This window comes from Podarcis erhardii (assembly GCF_964252035.2).
Source record: "Podarcis erhardii genome assembly, chromosome: 11".
NCBI lineage: Eukaryota > Metazoa > Chordata > Lepidosauria > Squamata > Lacertidae > Podarcis > Podarcis erhardii.
In genome coordinates, this window is record NC_138501.1 from 3,690,913 (window position 1) to 3,711,217 (window position 20,305).

General features: G+C 41.1%; 1 protein-coding gene across 1 annotated transcript in view; it reads left to right on the top strand.

The window, feature by feature from the left end:
- LOC309352300 (proprotein convertase subtilisin/kexin type 5-like) overlaps positions 1-20,305 on the top strand; it is a gene marked incomplete at its 5' end in the record, with an annotated part of 61,882 nt that overhangs the window by 23,091 nt on the left and 18,486 nt on the right. Inside the window, 5 exons of the mRNA XM_081880663.1 lie at positions 2,111-2,314; positions 4,517-4,585; positions 15,484-15,526; positions 16,947-17,089; positions 19,141-19,341. Of these exons, the coding sequence (XP_081736789.1) occupies positions 2,111-2,314; positions 4,517-4,585; positions 15,484-15,526; positions 16,947-17,089; positions 19,141-19,341 (660 nt within the window). The remainder of the gene's footprint in view (positions 1-2,110; positions 2,315-4,516; positions 4,586-15,483; positions 15,527-16,946; positions 17,090-19,140; positions 19,342-20,305) is intronic.

Consider the following 20,305-nt stretch of genomic DNA (forward strand, 5'->3'; position numbering starts at 1 on the left):
ACAAAACTTTTCCTGATCTCTTTCGGGTTTTGAATCCAAGCTTCCTCAACTTTAATTTTACTAATAATTCTGTCATCTTTCTTCTTTTTTATCTGCCAGGAGAATAATTTACCTGGTTTATTTGCATACTCAAAGTTTCTATGTCTCATCAACTTTATTTTCCATTCTATTTTCCTCATCAATCCTTCATTGAATCGTCATATTTTTGTTTTTTCTTCCTCTTCTTTGAACCTAATTATTACAGGATTATGAGCAGATAAGGTTCTAGGACCAATTTCCACGTGATTCACTTTACTTAATAATAATTCTTTTGTCGTCCATATTGTGTTGATTCGTCCTGCCAATTTATGCGGTTCAGAATAGTGCATGAATTGTTTCTCAAGAGGATATTTGAATCTCCAAGTATCATTTAGGTTCAAAGGTTCTATTAAATGAAAAAAGGAGTTCGGAAGCTTATTTTGTCTTGTTTCTTTTTTTTTAAATCTGTTCTGTCCAATCCAGATTACCAACTACTCTGTTAAAATTTCCCATTAGAATTAGCTTTCCCCTCAGGTATTCCAATGCTTTTTCTTCTAATAGATGGTAAAATTCTGATTTTCTTTCATTAGATGCATAAATTCTGATGACTATTATCCTTTCCAAATTAATTTTTATTTCAATTATCACTATTCTGCCTTCTTCATCAATGAAAAGCAGTTTAGGTTCCAGATGAGATTTAGCATATATTACTACCCCCCTTTCCTTTTCCTTACTAGATGCAATAAACTCTAGACCTAATCTCTTGTTAATTAACACTCTTTTATGTTTTTCTGGGTCTCTTGCAAGCAGATTAATTCATATTTTTGTTTTACAAGAACGTGTTCAACCTTATTTTTCTTAAATTTATTATTCAAACCATTTATGTTCCATGTAATGCATTTAAAATCCATATTTTATTTCAATTTCACAATATACTCCTCTCTGCAGAAATTATTCAACATAAAAAGAAAAAAGGGGGAAAGGGGGGGAAACCAAATTCAGTTAATATCAAACGTTACTGTTCTGGTTCCTCTGAATGTCCCCAAAGAGGCCTCGTTCCTCCTAATTCTTTCCAGTAGGTTCTCCAAAAAAAATTCTGCTTCTGGTGCAAATGTACATTTTATGCCAACCTGTGCCCTCTTTGGTCCTCTTTTTTTCTTTTTCAACATGCATTTCCTCACTTTGGTGATGCATAACTGACCACTCTACAGAACAGTCTGTGTGTGTGTGTGTGTGTGTGTGTGTGTGTGTGTGTGTTGTGGCAGATAACCCATTTAGTCGTCCTGATCTCAAGGAGAGCAGCTCTTAAGACTGTATTCTCAGCTAGGGGAAAAACAAGGTGATTGAACTCAGGTTGCCTTTTGGATTGACTTGGAAAACACTCAATCAAGTTGCATTAAGTCTGTGTCTTTCGGTTAAAAGGTTCATAATGAAAATAGTGAAACATCCTCCCACCACTGTGTGTGATTTTATCTAGAAGAGAAGCATGCAGAGGTAGATGCAATTCTAAACATGCGTTGATACATCTAGGTATTTATTTTCAACAAAATTAACAGGCCAGTTCTCATTGTCATAAATCCAGCTAGTTTGACAAGAGGTTTGAACAAGCCAGACAGCACATGGGAAACAAGCAATGCTTTACATGGCAGTATGAATGCACCCCCAGAATACTTCTGAGTATCAATGGGGCTTGTATCCTGGGTTACTGTGTGAGCAACTTCAGGGGACCTTTCTTTTCCAGTCATTGCTTTTCCTGAAGATTTCCCTGCATTAATTTAATTAAGCACTTCAGGATTTCAGAGAAAATAATGGGCTTCAGAATGAGTTTCTGAAAGAAAAAGGTTCAGTTATTGTTAATGGGAAACCTTTCCATTTCTAAGCAGACAGGTAAATGTAAGAGAAGAGGCAGAAGCAACTCCAAATCTCAATTAACTGTTCTGGTTGCTCAGCCACAAATGCTCCCACTAATCAGTTCCCCAGATCAAAATGACTTTTAATACAAACAGGAAGGTTTGGGGTTGATTTGTTTGTTTTTGATGAACAATTCTCCTAGTGTTTTTTGTTCTGCTTTGTCTTGCTTTCTGCCTTACAGATAAGAAAGGAAACACACGCTTCCTGTACCTGGGAGAATGCAGAGAAAGTTGCCCTCTGGGCCACTATTCTTCAGAGGAAGAGAACATCTGCCTGCCGTGCTTTGAGCACTGTGAAGTGTGCCCTGATCAAACCATGTGCGAAAGATGCTTTGATGGATACTATCTGGCTGATAATAGCTGCCAGAAGCACAAATGTAGAAAAGGTAAAACTTCTGACAACATCGTGTATAGGGAAGCTTTTTTAATGTTTAATGTTTTATTATGTTTTATATATGTTGGAAGCTGCCCAGAGTGGCTGGGGCAGCCCAGTAAGATATGTAGGGTATAAATAGTAAAATTATCCTTATGAATTGGGATGTTCCTATTTTCATTAGAGGAATGTTGGAGGGGATGCAAGTATAGGCCATGTGGTGCCCATAAGCTGGTTCCTGATTGCCAGAGATTTTCTCCCAGAACACCTGCCCTAAGGTAGCCACTGCGCGGTGGCAAGCATGGAGCTGCCTTGCTGGATGGCGGAGAAGAATCTCATGCCAGTATTAGGTCCCCCTACAGTAGCACAAGCTGACCTCTTTGGGACGCTTTAAGAACAATTTACAAAAATGATTGTCTTGCTCTGATGAAAATGTCTCTGATGAAGATGCAATGATGCAGAGTGAATTTCTTTATCCAATCTCCAGTTTCTCAAATACACAGATTTTCTGAAAGCATTTCAGCTCTCTGGTCTCTGTGGATATGTTTGTTTAAAATCAATAGACAAAAAGCCAAAGAGGTCAATACATTAAACGCACAAAGTCTTAACCCTCTCTTCAGGGAGAGAAATAGTTGACCTTGTTGGGTGACCCTTCTAAGGCTGGCCTCAGACTTAGCTCCACTGCAGCCCACAGACTGACTTCTGGAGAGACATGTAAATTGTTCATTGGGGTTGCAGTTAAATTGGGTCTGAATTTAAAATAGAGACTGACTTGACCCATAACAGCAAACTCATCAATGTTTATAAGCTATACGCATTTATGTTCAACATTGCCATGCTTGTACAAGACCTCTGACTGGAAGTCATCTCCCCAAAGCCTGGAGCTCGCCTGCATTGCACTTCACATCCACCATATATTGTTAAAACAAAATCTGACCTCTGGTGAAGAGCAAAACCATTACATTAGTGCCTTGCTCATTTCCCTAACAGCAACAACGTCGGTTATTGTCGCTTGGTGCTGAAAATAAAAATAAAACCCTTTGGGTTCATGCAAAATGATAATCAAATTTACTCTAAATACTCTTGTATGCCATCGTATACTGAAGGACATGAGCAGAGTTTTGTTTTTATTTCAGGTGTGATGAACTTGAAATGTACATAAGCTTTTTTGCTATGAAAACCATTTTGGTCTGAGATTAGAAACTTGCCTGTCTGTCCTCTGTCCAGACAGCTTGACACATCTGTGCTCTATACTGCATCTGGCACAACAATGAAATAAAATAAAATGTTAGTGGGGTAGTTGCAACAGTGCACTGTTAACGTGTAAAAGCTCTGTTTTCACAATAAAACTAAACAAGCTTCACCATTAGGACTCTAGCATAGGAGGCATGCGCAAGGCCAAGGCGAGGGCAGGCGGCAAGGGCCTCCCCTAAATCAATATAAATACTTAACTAACTGAGGTTTTGCCCACCTAACAAAAAGCCTAGCTACGCCCATGATTGGAGGTAAAACAGCTACACTTTACTTGGGTGTAAGACTCCAGAGTGACCCAGCCCTAGATTATACTGAAAGAGGTTGATGCAAAATTATTTCCCAGTGGTATCCCAGGTAAAGTTTGTTGGAGCTAATCAGCAGCAGTGCCAGAACAAAACAAGCAGCAGCGTGAGCAGAAGGGCAAGCAGGGCCCAACCCTGATATTACGCAACTCCCCTCTGCGCACGCAGCCCAGAAGAGCTCTAACACAAAAGGCTTCAGTCTTCACACTCAAAGCAGTGTCATGGAGGGGATGTCTCTTCTGCCTATGGAGCTCCTCCATGTGCAGAACTCTCACACGTGTCGTTTAACACATAAAGAGAAGTGTCCCACCCTGTGAGGTAGGCCAGTGGTTCTCAATTTTTAAGCCATTATTGGCCACCAAAGGCCCCTGTCACAAGTTTAAAAAGTGGACATGAGAACATTTCCAGGCAATTTATTCTGATAAATAGGTATATTTATGATGCACAGACCCCAGGCATACGTTTATTGAGACCTTTGTCCCTGATGGTCACCTGCCATCTCCTTAATATTGAAATTAGCAGACAATGGAATATTTGGGGGGAGTGCTGCTGACAGACCAATGTTACAAGTTTCTGTTAGTCCCAGAGAAATGATGTTTGGATTCCGATGAAGTGAAATCCGTGTATGTTGACTGTTTCATGGACTGCCCAATGTGCAGGTGAAGCAGAGGAACTTGACTCAGAAGATTGCATTCCTTGCGCAGATGGATGCCTCTCCTGCAGCCTGGGTATGTTTTATTTTTTAATCTTTAAGTTTCTACTTCTGTACTTTCAGTTATTTCTTTAATATGTACTTATATATTTGTTTTTTGTTTTATTCTTATATGCCACCCTTCAGGGCAGAGCTCTCCCCAGGCAGCTTACAAAAGCTAATTTGTTTCATGCACATAATAGGATAATTTAGTTTCATATAGATAACAGGGCCCAGAGTTGAGCTGGATCCGGGCACAATAGAAGCTACTATCCCTGTAACCAACTGCTGTCACCACAGCAGTCATCTTGCCCCATAACAGCTAAGTTGCATTATGCCCCACTCCCACAACAGACAGTTAGTGACTGGCACCCACAGAACTTTCTCAAAATATTTCCACAGGCCAAAGGTGTTGGCAACTCCTGCATACATTAAAAAAAATAATGGAGCATGGTCATGTTCTGTAGTAAAGTGATATATCTAACAATTTTTAATATCCAAAAGTAACAAATAATGCCAAACAAATAGTAAGACAATAACATATATTTGTTTGGTTAATAAAGTCCTCAGAGCCTTCTCAGTCAGTACAGTACACCAAAGTTTCCCAACCTTTTTCTGACTATGGCCTCCTTCTGACCTCGTTTTCTTCCTGTGGCCCCCCATGGACATAACCAAGCAGGGGCAGGGAGCAGCTCCCCCCCCCCCAAAAAAATAAATACAAATCAATACTAATCTGAGGTTCTGCCCCCCCCCAACAAAACAAAAATCTTGGCTACGCCCATGCCCCTTTCCCTCCTAGCAGTAGAAATATAGCTATTTAAATGCTTTGTTTGTAAATAGAACATGTTTTATTTATAATTTTGATAATTTATACAAAATACAATTACATAAAGTAATAGGAACATAATGAAATATTGTTGAAGCTGAAAAACACAGAATCATGGAGCTGGAAGGGACCCGAGGGCCATCTTTCTAGTGCAACCCCCTGCAATGTAGGAAACTCAGCTAAAGCATCCATGATAGACGACCATCCAAGCTCTGCTTAGAAACCTCCAAGGAAGGAGAGTCCAGAACCTCCTGAAGGGAGATCCATCTTCCATGTATTATAAAAAAGTAAACAACACTTATTTGACCCCAGTTATTTGACACAGGAGGGGAATCCTACACATAAAGTCCAAAACACACAAAGGGAGTTCAGTATATATGGGAGTATTTTTAATAGCAAGTGGTCCTCATTGACCTGGTGCAAAAAGATCTTGTCATTTGGAGGAGCCCTGGCTGCCTAGATAGAACACTATGGGCCCCCACCCTACCTGGGAGTAAGGCCCACTGACCTCACTGCGGCTTTCTTCTGAGTAGACAGTTATTTACTAGGTGCCAGTCAGCAGCAGCTGGCGACCCCACTCTGCTAGGTGCTGGGGTGGATTGCACCCTGTGCCTTGCAGAGTCAGACCCGGGCTGCCACCAGGTCCAGCACTGGCAGCAAGCAGCTCTGGCTCACCCAGCCCTACCCACTGCCACCCCACCCCCACACTTACTGGACATTGGGGTTCTGGATCACGGGCTTTACTGGTCAAAGCAGGAGCCTCAGCAATCGCCCTCTCCTCCCCTGGAAACAAACCGGGACTGCTCCAAGAAAATGTATGTGGCAAAAAGGAGCACTAGGCCCTGGTGGGCTGCCCCCTTGCCTGCTTGTGATTGGCTAAGCAGATAGTCAGCCAATCAGGATTTTTAGAAAAATGATCTTTTCCCCCCTTCACTTCTCGCTTCCCTTTATAGCCTCTGAGTCTCCTGCCGTGGCTCCCAATTTACAGTATGTGGTTTTCACCTGTGGCCCCCTTGGAATATCCTGGGGCCCCTAGGGGGCCATATGGCCATTGGTTGGGAAACACAGCACAGCCTTGGCAAATAACAGCCTTGATAAACAATATCTTCACTTCCTCCTTAAGCCAGCGTCATTCCTTTCCCCAGCTGATGTGTGAGTTGAAGGTCTGCTTGTGGCAGCAATCTTGATGGGGTGATGGAAGAGAGCCTCTGAGTTTCTGGGGTCTACCAGCTCTTTCATTTCTGACCAGTAATTTTGCACAAAATGTATGGACAGCTATAGAATCATTTCCCAAAATGACCACTGTTTGCATTGGCCCCAAAACTGCCGTTTCATCACACGGTGAAGGCTGGTTCATACACACATGCCTTCTGCTCGATGACTGCAGTATCAAGTGTTTCTGGGCAGTGATCACAAATCAGACCCCAGAGACTTTTATTATCATTGAACAGTGCTTTTAGTTGGTAGTCAGTTTATGCTAACAAATTAAAGCAGGTGACACAAAAATAAAAAGGTTTTTGTGCTTGTGTGAACTTGTCTAGAGTCTGATAGTTCAGGGAACTAACTCACCTTCCCCACTTCTGGAACATTCCTCCTTTGGATTTTAGGTGATAAATCGTTTGGTAGGATTATTGTCTATTAGGCAACTCTGTTCCTCTATGAGCTATGTTTAGTTCCCAAACTCAGTGTATTTCTGGGTCAGGAGCCTATAGGAAATCCTTGAAATCTGAAACTGTGGTGGGCTTCTACAGGTGATGCTACTGATGCATAGCACAGTTTTCTCAAGGAGTGGGCTGGGACCCTTCAATGGGCCTTGGGCCGCCCTCAGGTGGCGTCTCAGTGCTCATTATTATTTACATCTTATTATATATAAACTGGGAAAAGAAAGAAAGGGTATAAGAGAGGAGGAACATGTTAATATAAAGGGATCAGGGAGAAGGGATGAAAGAAACTGATTGGGGGGGCACACACGGATGAATGGGACGCGGGTGGCACTGTGGGTTAAACCACAGAGCCTAGGACTTGCCGATCAGAAGGTTGGCGGTTCGAATCCCCGTGACGGGGTGAGCTCCCGTTGCTCGGTCCCTGCTCCTGCCAACCTAGCAGTTCAAAAGCACGTCAAAGTGCAAGTAGATAAATAGGTACCGCTCCGTCAGGAAGGTAAATGGCGTTTCCGTGTGGTGCTCTGGTTTGCCAGAAGCGGCTTAGTTATGCTGGCCACATGACCCAGAAGCTGTACGCCGGCTCCCTCGGCCAATAAAGCGAGATGAGCGCCGCAACCCCAGAGTCAGCCACGACTGGACCTAATGGTCAGGGGTCTCTTTACCTTTTTTTTTTTACACACGGATAAAGGGATTAGTTGAGTGTGCAACAGAATGTGAGTAGAAATTAGTAGAGATGGGTAAAAATACACTGAGGGGCATGGGGGCAGGTAGGAAAGGGAAAAATATAAAAGAAAAAACATTCTCTGCTTAAAGCCTGTGGTGCATCAAATTCTGACTTAACTGGTTAGGCTGAGTGATGATACTTCCAGAGCAAATGTATGCCCATAGCTTGATGAAAGCTGAGCTATGGAACTCCTTGCCACAGTGGCAATACTGTGGCAAAGAAATTAGCAATTTCCAAAGATGGATAGGATACCTCTGATTCCAGAGGCTTCTAAAGAGTGAAATGGGATTTCGTTATGCGCATGTTACAGTCTAATAAAAATTGCTCCCGGACTACAGTATGTCAACCTTCATACGACAGCAGCAGGAGAAGCTATATGTTGTTGGGCTGTAATGGAGGAAACCTGTTTATGCCATCTCTTTATTCCTTTCCTTCCAAGTGCTGGATGAAAATTAGAACAGGAATCTGAGCCTGCTTATATTTTTACTTAGGGCCAAGTTGTTATGACATGGGGAGGGAACCCCTAACCAAGTACCACAAGCTCAGTCCAAATCCCTCCCCCCACCCCCCACCTCAGTGCAGCTGCTTTTAATCAAAGACATCAGGATATCTGATCACGGATATTCCATGTCATGTCTAATTTATCCTTTAGTTATTGTTTTTCCTCTAACTTTGAAAACTCCGAAGTATATTATAATACTGTTGATTTTTTAAAAAAAAAACTTTTAAATTCCATTATAGGTCAAATTTTCCTGTGATGTTTAAGCTTATTAATGCCAAAAATAAACCATGAGTTAAAAGAAATGTTCACTTTATGCTTGATGTTTTGTGCTGATATTGGCAGTCACCATCCAAATACCATCTGAAGAGATGGACAGACTACACTGACAAACTCAGATGGAGAGTTGGAAAGATGTAGTTCTTTGGTCCCTTATATTACTCTCAGTGGTTTGCTGTGCTACACGGTACATAATTAGAAGTTCAAAGACGTTTCATTTTGCTAGTTTTATTACTTTTGTGCTCATAAAGCCTGGCAGGAATATGTTGGGAGGACCTATGACCTTGGGAATGAATGGGAGCAGGACGACCCCGAGAAAACACATTTTCAAACTGATGGAGTTACAAGCAGAGTTTAGTTTAGTTTAGTTTAGTTTAGTTTAGTTTAGTTTAGTTTAGTTTAGTTTAGTTTTGTTTTTAAAAAACCCAATTAGTATCACACAGAGACAGTTCCAAGTGGAGATACGCTTAGACATCTTCAAGCAGGGTTGCAAACTCCTGAAAGCCAATATTTTGGTATCTGGGAGAAGCCACCCCAGGATAAAGGCCAACAGGATGAAGCTGTGATGCCTTAGTCATGGAACCGAAAAGTTGAACGGGACCCCGAGAGTCATCTAGTCCAACCCCCTGCCAACTTCCTGTGCTCTTACTCAACCATTTGTTTGCTAAACTGTCAGCTTGGTACTTGCAAAATGCAGGTACAGTTTTTGCACTGTAAAAGGGTCTGATGCAGCCTGCACTCTGGGCAGAAACAGGTTTGTTTCTTTTCTCAGAGGTCATTTCCACAGTCAGTGAAAATGTGGTGTCAGGGAAGGGGGTTGCCTATAACCTGAACCTCTGGATATCCTTCTGTGAGGCTTTTTCCGGAGAGTTCTATATATGAAGCTTTCCTGTTCCCGCCTTCAGATGAATATGTGGAATAGAAGAGGTGCAATGAGTGTAAAACTATGTAAAAAAGCCAGAAACCCACTCTTCCACCCAATCTCTGCATGTAGATACGCTGTTTGATGAGGGCTTGGGACAGTTGTAGGACTTGTGGGAGAATCCAAAGTGTAGGGGTCCAAGATTATGGGGCATTGAAGATCTGTTGCTCTTTTTGCAGCAGATCCCTGTCTCCAGTGTCCTAGGGCCACCCAATCAACATGAAAAGGAAGCTTTTTAGCCACCGAGGTCTTCTCACTCTTTGTGCCGATGGGAGCCAATCCAAGTGGAAAGAGGTGAGTCAGTCACTGGTGATTGGCTCCTAGGGTCACTCTTGAGAAAGCACATCAGAAGAACAGCGAGGAGTAGCTGTTCTGCTTGCTTTAAAGCTAACCTTTAAGGGTAGGGCTGCCATAATTCTGGAATTTCCTGGACATAGCTGGGATTTGCCTGTCAAAAATGGTGTCTGGGCAGAATTTTTAGAAAAAAATAGGTTAAAAACTTTTGAGATTTTCCAAAAATCCTAACCCTAACCCATCAACAACTTTGCCAAAAGAAAAGATCAACAACTCTTGCGTTGGAACTACAAGTAAACACAACTTAAATGACTCTGAGTATTGCCATACTCCAAATCATTTGCCCATGATAGAAGATAGTAGATCTAGCTAGCTGAAAGGCAACACATGGAGACCTCCATTGATCATTGAAGTGCATCCCTAATTATTATTATTGCCTACAATTATATTCTTATATAATCTTAAAGAAGGGGTGTGACTGGGAGGAAGCATGGCTGTGGCTATCATGAAGGCACCCTGCAGTTCTAAATTTATATTCATACTACTAGTGCCATGGCAGAATTCCTAGGTGCACTCAATACTCCTTGCTTCAAATCATTTATCTGGATCACCTTGTTAGCATTCTCCCACTCTAGGGCCTTACTGGGGTAAAAGAGCATCGACATTTTATAGCACTTGTTTTAGCATGTGGTGACTGATCTTCTCTCTGTGTCCTTTTTAACCTTTTATTGTCTTTAAATGGCATGCTGAGTATCCAGTTGTGAAACTTCCCAATCTCTCCTCTCTGTCTTTCTGAGAAGCTCATGCAGGCACAAATAAAACCTTTCCTTAAAACCATCTTTTAAATTTAAATTGTATTTAGTGCAGGCATATTTGCAAGCGAGATGTAATAACTTGAAAAGGGTTCTGCAGATTCCATTTCGTATGCATCCTATACAGTACAGAGATAGGAAAGAAAGAGCAAGACAAGGATGACTTTGGAATATTGAAAGAAGCTAATGATGCATCTAAAGGACACAACTGTCACATTTATGAGTTGATGGCTGGAACTATGGCAGTTACATTTTTCACTAGGAGAAAGTATTTTGGTTTCTGTTGGAAAGAAAGCCCACACACACAAAAAAAGACACTGTATCTCAAAATCATGCCTGATGATGAATAGCTACAATACCTAGCAAGACGGAGAGCTTGGCCTTATCTATTGACCTAGCAGATAAAATTAAGGGTGTTGTCTCTTGTGTCATAACCAGTTTGTCACAAGATCATAAAGCCTAGACTCTTGAATTTCTCATATGCATTCTATTCTACATCAGTAAGATGCACAGACATAAAAGTCTCAAAGTTACATTGAACCTCACATGTAAAAACTTCCAAAAAGAAGTTTCTATAACACACCTCATGTGTTATAGAAACGCCCCCCCCCTTTAGCTGAAAACTATCCTTATTATAAGTCCTTCCCCAAACAGAGCCTAAGATTTGTATAGCTGCTTTCTCTTGAGCAGCAAAATACTTCCTGTTCTACTTCATTTGAGAGCTTCATGTGAGTTGGAATTCTGAAAACTTGATTGCTGATTCTCTCCTGAGCAGCACTTTGCAAATACCATCAAAGATCTTGAAGTCAGCTGGACCAAGTCAAAGATCCATGTAATCCTGCACTGAGCATCCAAAGCTCTTTTAACCATACTTTCCTGATTTAAATGAAACCAGAAGCCATAACTTCCTGCTTTGTTTGCCAGCTTGTATGAAAGGAGGAGTAAAGGGACTGTGTGAATGGGCCTGCTCATCTTCAGCCAAGATATGATAATCAAAACTCTTTGCTTCTGACTATCAGCGGCCTGAGGCCCGCAGTCCCTTGCTGTCAGCTGAATTTAAGCATGAGGAACTGAGATTGACAGATTCATCCATCCCTACCCAAACCTAAACCAACCTTTCCCAACCTCAGGCCCCCATACATTGGATTACAGCTCTCAAGATCCCTCACCACTGACCCTGCTCACGAGGGATGATGGGAGTTGTAGTCCAACAAGTTTGGGAAAGATGGCTCTAGATGACTTCGCCCTGCAGTTTTGTGTAGGTGTTGAACAACATGGGGGACAGAATGGACGCCCGAAGCACCTTATAAACCAAATGAGCCCCTGTAGTACCGCCTTCTGAGACTGATTCTCTAAGGAGGACTGGAGACAACATAATGACATGTTTCCTAAACCTAACTCAGTTGTTAACTGTTCAAAGCAGTAATCAATTTTGCACCTTTGAAGAAAATCCCACAACAGTATAAATGAAATTATATCATCATTGTGCATTGTTATTTTGCTTATTTAATTAGAAGGGGGGAAGAAAAGCTTGTTGCTCTAGAAAGCAGATCACCCTCCATTTTTCTGATTTCAATGGAAATTTAAATTGATGCTGTATGTATATATGAATTGTTTTGCAAACTTCTGCAATCAAAACAGTATGTGATAGGTTGGAAGCTTCATTGCAGGTTGTCTTCTAGGTTGAAAAGGTATTGGGTATTTTTAGTACACACACCCTTTTCTCACTATATTAAAGTATAGTTAAATGTCAAAGCATGAACCTTGTTATACGAAGTAAGGTCTCTTTCCTGCTGCATGCTTAGGACTGGGATGCACAGATAGGGAGGTGAGTCTGAATTTGATTGGAAATATACTGTTGAACTGAAATTTGCCTGGTATGCCTAAAGCATCACCTGTAGTCCTATAGTAGTTTGTTGTTTATAGATGCCCACATGGTTGATTTTTCCCAACATTGAGTGCAGCACACTGACAGCTTCCTCGGGTAATTTCTTGTTTTCGTTTACAAACTTTAAAGCAGTCATAGTTCTAAACAATTGCTTTTGGCAAGAGAGCTGGTTTTCTCTCAAAAAAAGACATCCAGTATACTTGGAAAGATGATATAGTAAAATAGGTTCCTGATTGAATGTTGAATACAATACGTTAGAATTATGGGAGATCCACAGGGACCATCTGAGTCCTGATTAGATAAGAGAAGGTGATGTCTTTCTGAGTTTGTTCTCCCCAAGAGTTGTTGTTCTTTAATCATTTTAACTTTAAGAATAAATAAACATAATCATAATAAATTAATTATACCCCGCCCATCTGACTGGGTTTCCCCAGCCACTCTGGGCAGCTCCCAACAGAATAAAACATAAAATCTTAAAAACTTCCCTAAACAGGACTGCCTTCAGATGTCTTCTAAATCTTCAACTGCCTGACCTTAAGGTAGTGAAATATCCAACACATCTGGCATAAGGTTTAGGGAATACAAAATGTATTGTCACAGCAAATTCCAAGCAAATTATATGTAGTCCAGTAATGAACTCAGAGTGGTGCCTGACTTTGGCTGCAGTCTTAATGCCTGTTTACCTGGGAGTAGATGTGCCAACTTGAATAAAATATGGGGGGGGGCAAGTATTATGCCCTGCATAATTGATCACATGACGTGGTGCATGGACACCATTTGAACGGCAATGCCCATCAACTTGGGGGGTGGCTCCTTCAAATATATTTTTGGGGGGCTGAAGCCCCTGGGCGTTGGCTCCTTTGCCTGGGAGTAAGCCCCAGTGAACTCAGCTGAGATTTATTTCTGAGCAGACATGCAGAAGATTGTTCTCTTTCACACATGCTCAAATTCCTGCACAGTCATCAACTCATTTAGCATAAGTTAAGTCCCAATCTACAAAACTGAACTATGGCATCCAATTCTTTCCCTTATTATGAGGCTGAATCATATGACAACTGAAGCAAGGCCCATGTTTAAGAGTGAGAGAAATAATTAGTCCTGTTTTTTAAAAGACCCTTTGATTTCCAATTCCAAAAATATTTCTATGAGTGCTTATTTAAAACTGGCCTTTGGTTAGCAATAACAATGAATTTTGTGTTGGGGATGGCACAATGTAAAGACATGTGTTTTACTGTTGGTTATGTATAAATTTGGTGGCATAATTTATTTTATGTTGTACCTCATCCTTGTATCAGCACTGATGAAAAATGGGCTATAAATATTTCCTAAAAATAATAATAAATAGTTCATTAAAAGTGGGCTACAGTATTGATGTCAGTAGCTGGATTTTTTTTTTAAAAAAAGGAATACTGAAAACCAGCAGTCTTTCTTGAGAGACTTGCTCTTCTAGAGGGACTACACAGCCATCACTTAGATGTGCCAGTGCTTTTTTATATAGAAAAATGGTGTTGCTACTCACAATGATCCTGCTTTTCACAATCCCCCTTTTAGCTTCAGTTGCCTGCTTGCTCTCCAAACCCTCCATTTACCTTACTGGAAGATTGGGGGGGGGGTAGTGTTGGTACTGTGAATTGTTGAGTACCGTCAGAAAAATACCGTTGAATGTGACCTTCCAGATGCTTCTGGTCTCCATCTCCCATCAGTCCCAACATGGTCAATCACAAGCATCTGGTGGGGCAAATGAAGTTGTGCTGTTCTCCTGGCTCCTGAGCGCTGCTTATGCTTCCTGGGAGGAAGAGAGGGAGGGGCAAGACAGTGGGAGCTCAGCTGGTATGGGCATGGCAACAGGAGTGTCAAATGGACGCCACACCTGTTGAGCTTCCCATTGACTTCCAAGGTGTTTGGAAGCCCACCTGTGCTGGTCCTCTGTCTGCTACTGTGGCTGGTGGTATGGTTTCCTGTGAGTTGTATTCCAGCAACATCTGGAGGACCCAAGGACATCTCTGACTTAGAGCATGACTATCTTCTAGGTCAGTATGTATTATAGGATTGAAGCCTGAAACTGTCAAGAAACATCAACTATACAAGCAATCTCATTATGTGAAGATCACTCTGTGCAAGCAATTATACTTCCAGTGGGAGCTGCTTCAAAAAGGAGAGGGCTGTCCTATCTGCCACCAGTGCAAGTATTAGGCATTGTCTGGGGAGGGGAAAGTGGAAATAGGTATCTATTAGATGATGCCTGTGATATCAAAAGGGGGCACACCAAAAGTCTGTCCCTAGCCTACCAATGTAATTTTGATAATCTTAGCAATTTAGAAATGTAGTTTTTCTGTTCTCTGGAAAAACTGTTTTTTTACAAGAATATATAATCTGCATTCTTACACCTTTCACCTGCATGAAAATAACTAGTGATTGCCTTCTTTAGCACTGTTCTTCTCAATGTTCCCATATGTCTTTGACTATTATGTCTTTCGGAACCAGAGTTTATACTAGTGTGGTTCAGTGACTGGAGTGTTAAACAAAGACTGGAGAGACTTAGGTTAAAATACCCACTTGCTTATGAAACTCACTGGGTGAACATGATCATGAAACTCGCTATCTTGAAGCCTGACTTACTTCACAGGTTTACTGTGAGGATAAAATGGAATTGATGGTCCTTTGTAAGTTCCTCAAAAGAAAGGCAAGATATAAATATAATGAATAAAGAAGGTAAGTTATACAGTTTGAGGCTAGTCCTTATGAAGTCTTTATGTATCCAGAATTCTAGTGACAGCAAATTTAAGCCAGGCAATAAAAACTTGCTATCAAAGAAAAACTGTATATCAAAGGAGACATTTTTCACCAAAGCTATTTAAATTAGAATGGTCATCATCAACAACAACAACAACAACGATGTTGATAGCATTCCCTATTTATCTAAGCATTTCTTAATTTCCCACTGTTCATTTAGGCAATTGAGATTAGGATACACGAGAAACTGGCACAGTATTTTGTTTCCAATGTGTGGTTTGCTTTTAATTCCAGATGACCCAAGAGCCTGCACATCATGCATTCATAGTTATTACATGTAAGTTTATTACTCTCTTCCCCACTTTCCCTCTCTTTCTCTATTTTCTGAAACACAACAGTGTCTTAGATATTTCAGAGCTAAGCAGGGTGGAATATGCTGTTTGAATGGGGGGTGGTGATGGTTAATCTATAGCCCTTCAGATGACGCTGAATTACAGCTCCCATCATCAGTGATCATTGGAAATGCAGGCTCAGGCTGATGGGAACAGTAGCTCAGCAACCCCTGGAGAGCCAAAGGTTAGCATAACATAACCTAGCTGTCTTCAAGGGGGAAGGGGCAAACAGTGGGTGTCATGGACCAGTGGTGTAGCGTGGGTTGTCAGCACCCGGGGCAAGGCAAGTAATTTGCGCCCCCTAACCCTAACCCCCAGATGTTGCGCCCGGTGCGGCCGGGCCCCCCTGCACCCCCCACACTACGCCACTATGATGGACAGGCTCCATCGCTGCACCATCCTGAGCTCTCTGCTGCCTCCCTCCCCTCCCCCTCCCCCTCTTGTAACTGGCAGTGATGTGTAGCTTTGTGAAGGCAGATAAGCAACTTCATTCTGCCTGCACCGCTACAGATTTTAACTCTTGGAAACCTCAGTCAGGAAATGAAAACAGGAAGGGATTTCCAGGACAATTGCTTGAGTACTGTATTTTTCGCCCTATAGGACGCACTTTTCCCCCTCCAAAAATGAAGGGGAAATGTGTGTGCGTCCTATGGGGCGAATGCAGGCTTCAGGAAGCTATCCGCAAACCTTGGGAGCCCGGCGCGATTTCCCTCGGGCTCCCAGGACTTGCGGATGGCAGCCTGCAGGCTTTTCAGGGAGGTGGGGGAATTCCCCCAGAAAGGCCAGGAGAAGCCCCGCGCTCTTTAAAGGGGTTGCACGGCTTCTGCGAGAGGTGGGGAATACTCCCAGAGTTTGTCGGGGCTGGTGGGGGAAGGCTTGCGGATAGCAGCCTATTCTGGGGGCTGGGATCGGGGGAAGCTCGGGCTTCCCCCGCCCCAGCCCCGCGCCTGGGGGTGGAAAGAAAAAAAATTCTTTATTCCCCCCCCCCCAAAAAAACTAGGTGCGTCCTATGAGCCGGTGCGTCCTATAGGGCGAAAAATACGGTAATTTAATCCCCATGACTGTAGCTCAGTGGAAATCACACATCATCTGCCATTACAATTGTTTTCTTCACAGACCTGCTTGTACTGCTTCACAGAACCCGGGGGTAGCATGGGACAGAGTCTGAGAAAGGCTCCCTTAACTATTAAGCTACTGTACTTAAAAACATTCCTGAGTATTGTCACCCCTCATTTTAGAGGAGATGCTTGCCACACATGAGTACATTTATAAGAGGATTATGCTTGTTCATTGTAATTGTTTGATGCACCATTATCCATCCATAATGAAAATTATGATGATCAAAAATGCTTCCCTCCCCCCCAGGTACAAGCAGCAATGCTATCGAACTTGTCCTCAGAATACGTACAATGATGAAAAGTCTCTCCTTTGCATAGAGTGTCAACCAAATTGCAGAAGCTGCGACAAATATGAGTGTTACTGGTGTAAAGAAGGGTTTTTTCTTCTAGGTAAGAAAGGTGACAAGTATTTTACATGGGGAAATGATTTCATGCCTTGCCCAAGAAGGCAAAATGTGCATTCTTTTGAGAGAGACTGGGAAGGGGCAGAAATACCATTCAGTTCCCATTTCAAGCCAAATCTGTCAAAATTGCTCTTTCTCAAACAATATGAGAACCAAAACATAGCCATCCTTCAAAATTCCCACTTATCCAAATTATACAATGCAGTTCTCCAACCAAACAATGTTTGCAAAATTGTATGTATTAGGAGAAAATATGCATAAGAATGACTCAATATTTGTGAAAATAGCATTAAATAATGCACTGTATTAGGAGAAATTGCTTGTAAAAATGTGTACATTAGTCAAAACTGCATAAGCAAATACGTTTATTAGGAGAAACGTACATTAAAGATCCTGGAGAATTTTCATGAGGCTTAAAAAAATGTAGACAACTGAATTGAAGATTAGAAACATGAGAAACTGAGATAACTAAAATTGGCAGATTGTTTCATCCCTAAGGGAGACTAACTACAATATTAAATCTATGGGACTGTAGGTTCCCAACCGCCTTTTAAAAAGAATGACCCCCAGACATCTGCTTCAACAAGCCTAAAGCATTCAAGGTTAAAATTTCATTCATTTTAATTAAGTGCTTGTAAACTAAGGTTCAGGAAATAATGCCGCTAGAAGCACAAATATGTCTTCAAATCTGCACATTTAAACTTTAATCAACTTTGGATTTTAAATGGCAGTAATGAGATTCAGAGACAACCCCCTACTTTTGGGGTAAAAAGGAAATATATATTTATTAACGGCACTCCCAATGAGCCTTTCATCTTAAGCATGTTAATGCAAACTTAATTTGTTCAATATAAGAGATGAATGAATGGCACAAAGTAACTTTAGCCTGAAAATGGTTTCACATCACTTCCATTCTTTATAGGTGACTTTTTGCAGTCAACATGTGGCATAATCCACATGCCTCCTATTATGATGTATGGTTATGGAATTGCAGGCAGGCAAATATGCAGCCCACACTCCAGAAGTCAAGACTTGTATAGACCTGTGAAATGCACTTTGAACCTTTTATGAGGCTCAGATGTACATACCTTGTCCCCTTATCATAAGTTATTTGGACCTTGTTATCTTATTCAAACTGGATTCTCTGTGGTCAGAGGTTAAGAAAATCAAGCTTGGGGTATTATAAGGAGGTGAAGTTGTGGCTCTGCTTTACAGTTTTTCAACTTTCATATACTCCAAGCTGCAACAGAGAACCAGAGTGCTCCTGAAAGTTGGCCAGCAGTTGTAAGTAATAAGGTAGAAATTATGCTTAGAGTACTTACTTCTCTAGACTTTGTGTTGGAGGCTGTGTAGCAGAGCCAAAACACAAACCTGGGTATGAGTGTATAGATCTGTAAATTATAACAAATGTGGAAATAAAAACATACCACTTTAATTCCTCCACAGAATTCAAATCTAAAAGATTTAAAATATTTGAACTGCCAGCATTTAAAACATACCAAAGTGCAATGATATCAAAATCTCCACTGTTATAACCAACAAATGTGACAAAATCCAAATATAATCATGTGCTAAACATGTTTTAACCTTATATATTTATATCTGGGTTTTACCAGATTTCACAATTAGAAATCTGCACTATAGAGATGTCAATATCTTTGCAAATTGGTATGTTTTAACTTTGGTACTTCAATAACATTGGTACTTCATACATTTTAAACATCTTGCAAATTTGAAATTTGTGGAGAGATTAAAGTTGTGCATTTTCATTTACACACTTCATTCATTGAGGAATACACTTTATATATTAATTTTACAGATCTATACACTATACACCCTGTTTTATATTTTGGCTGTGTACTTGAGGTTGGGCTGTGCATCTGCATTCTCTAGTAGAGCTAAACTTTCCTAGGGTGCCCCAGTTTGCTTAGTGGCAATTGAATCACACATTGTTCTCTATTTTCAATGCTCCAAATAACAGGACTTAGCTGGCATCAGTCACAATATGACATAAAGGCTTTTTTATTTTTCCTCCAGATGGGAAATGTGTGAGTGATTGTGGAGCTGGTTACTACAGCGATGAGGTCACAGAAGAATGTGAGCCATGCCACCGGACCTGTGCAACATGCAAAGGGTTCGACTCCAACGACTGCACTAGCTGCAAAGGAATTTTACAGTTACTCCATGGAAAGTGTGTGAACCTCAAAAGAAAGCAAGTAAATAGGAAATTCTGGAATGGTATGTTGCCAGGCTTCCACTGGGGGGGTAAACCTCATTGTTTCCAAACTCTCAAATAGATTTTATGTATAGAAATGTAAGTGACTGTATTTATATAGGACCAACATCAACACTTGGCAACTTCTGGCAGTCCAGTATCCCAGCAGGGCTCACGACTAACGCCAGACCTGAACCCCATGCAAGGGGAAGGTGGATCTGCAGCAAACTGTTATATAAATTACCCTGAATGCCTCAAAATGAGTATCATTCTGTATGTATATACAGAAACTACATCTTCACTAATGCAAATAGAATATTTATATGCATCACAGAAAGAACAGACATACAGTAGTTTCTTATGAATGAAGGTGAACATTTTATGTTAGTATAAAATGCGGTGGGGGGCCGGAACCTCTAACAGGTCACACACACACACACACACACACACACACACACACACCCCTTAACAGCAGCAACAGTCTCAGAGTGCTTCTTCCTGCACTGCCTCTGGAAGACAGAGGACCCCTCTGATAATCATTAGCTCTTCACTCACCACAGCGCTGTTGCATCTCCTTATACCACAGGAGTGACTCTCACTTGATTGAGTTACATTTCCCTATCAAGAGTACGTCAAGATTGTTTGATAGTTTAATGTTTTGATCACATCATAACCTGGTTAGGATTTATCCAAGAAAAATAAATGAGAACACATGCACTTGAAAACCACATTCCCTCCACAAACATACAGTACACATTGAGATGAACACAGTTTTGAGCATAATGATAGTAGTAAAGTATTGAATTCAATTGAATTTAGAGTGTAATCTTAATAAAATAAAAATCTTAACAATAGCATTACATGAATAAGTAAATGATAAATCATTAATATTATTGTATGATTGATTAGTACCTAATAATTAAATACATAATAATTAATAAACCCTGACATATAGCACAGTTTTGAGCATAATGGTAGTTTTAGAAA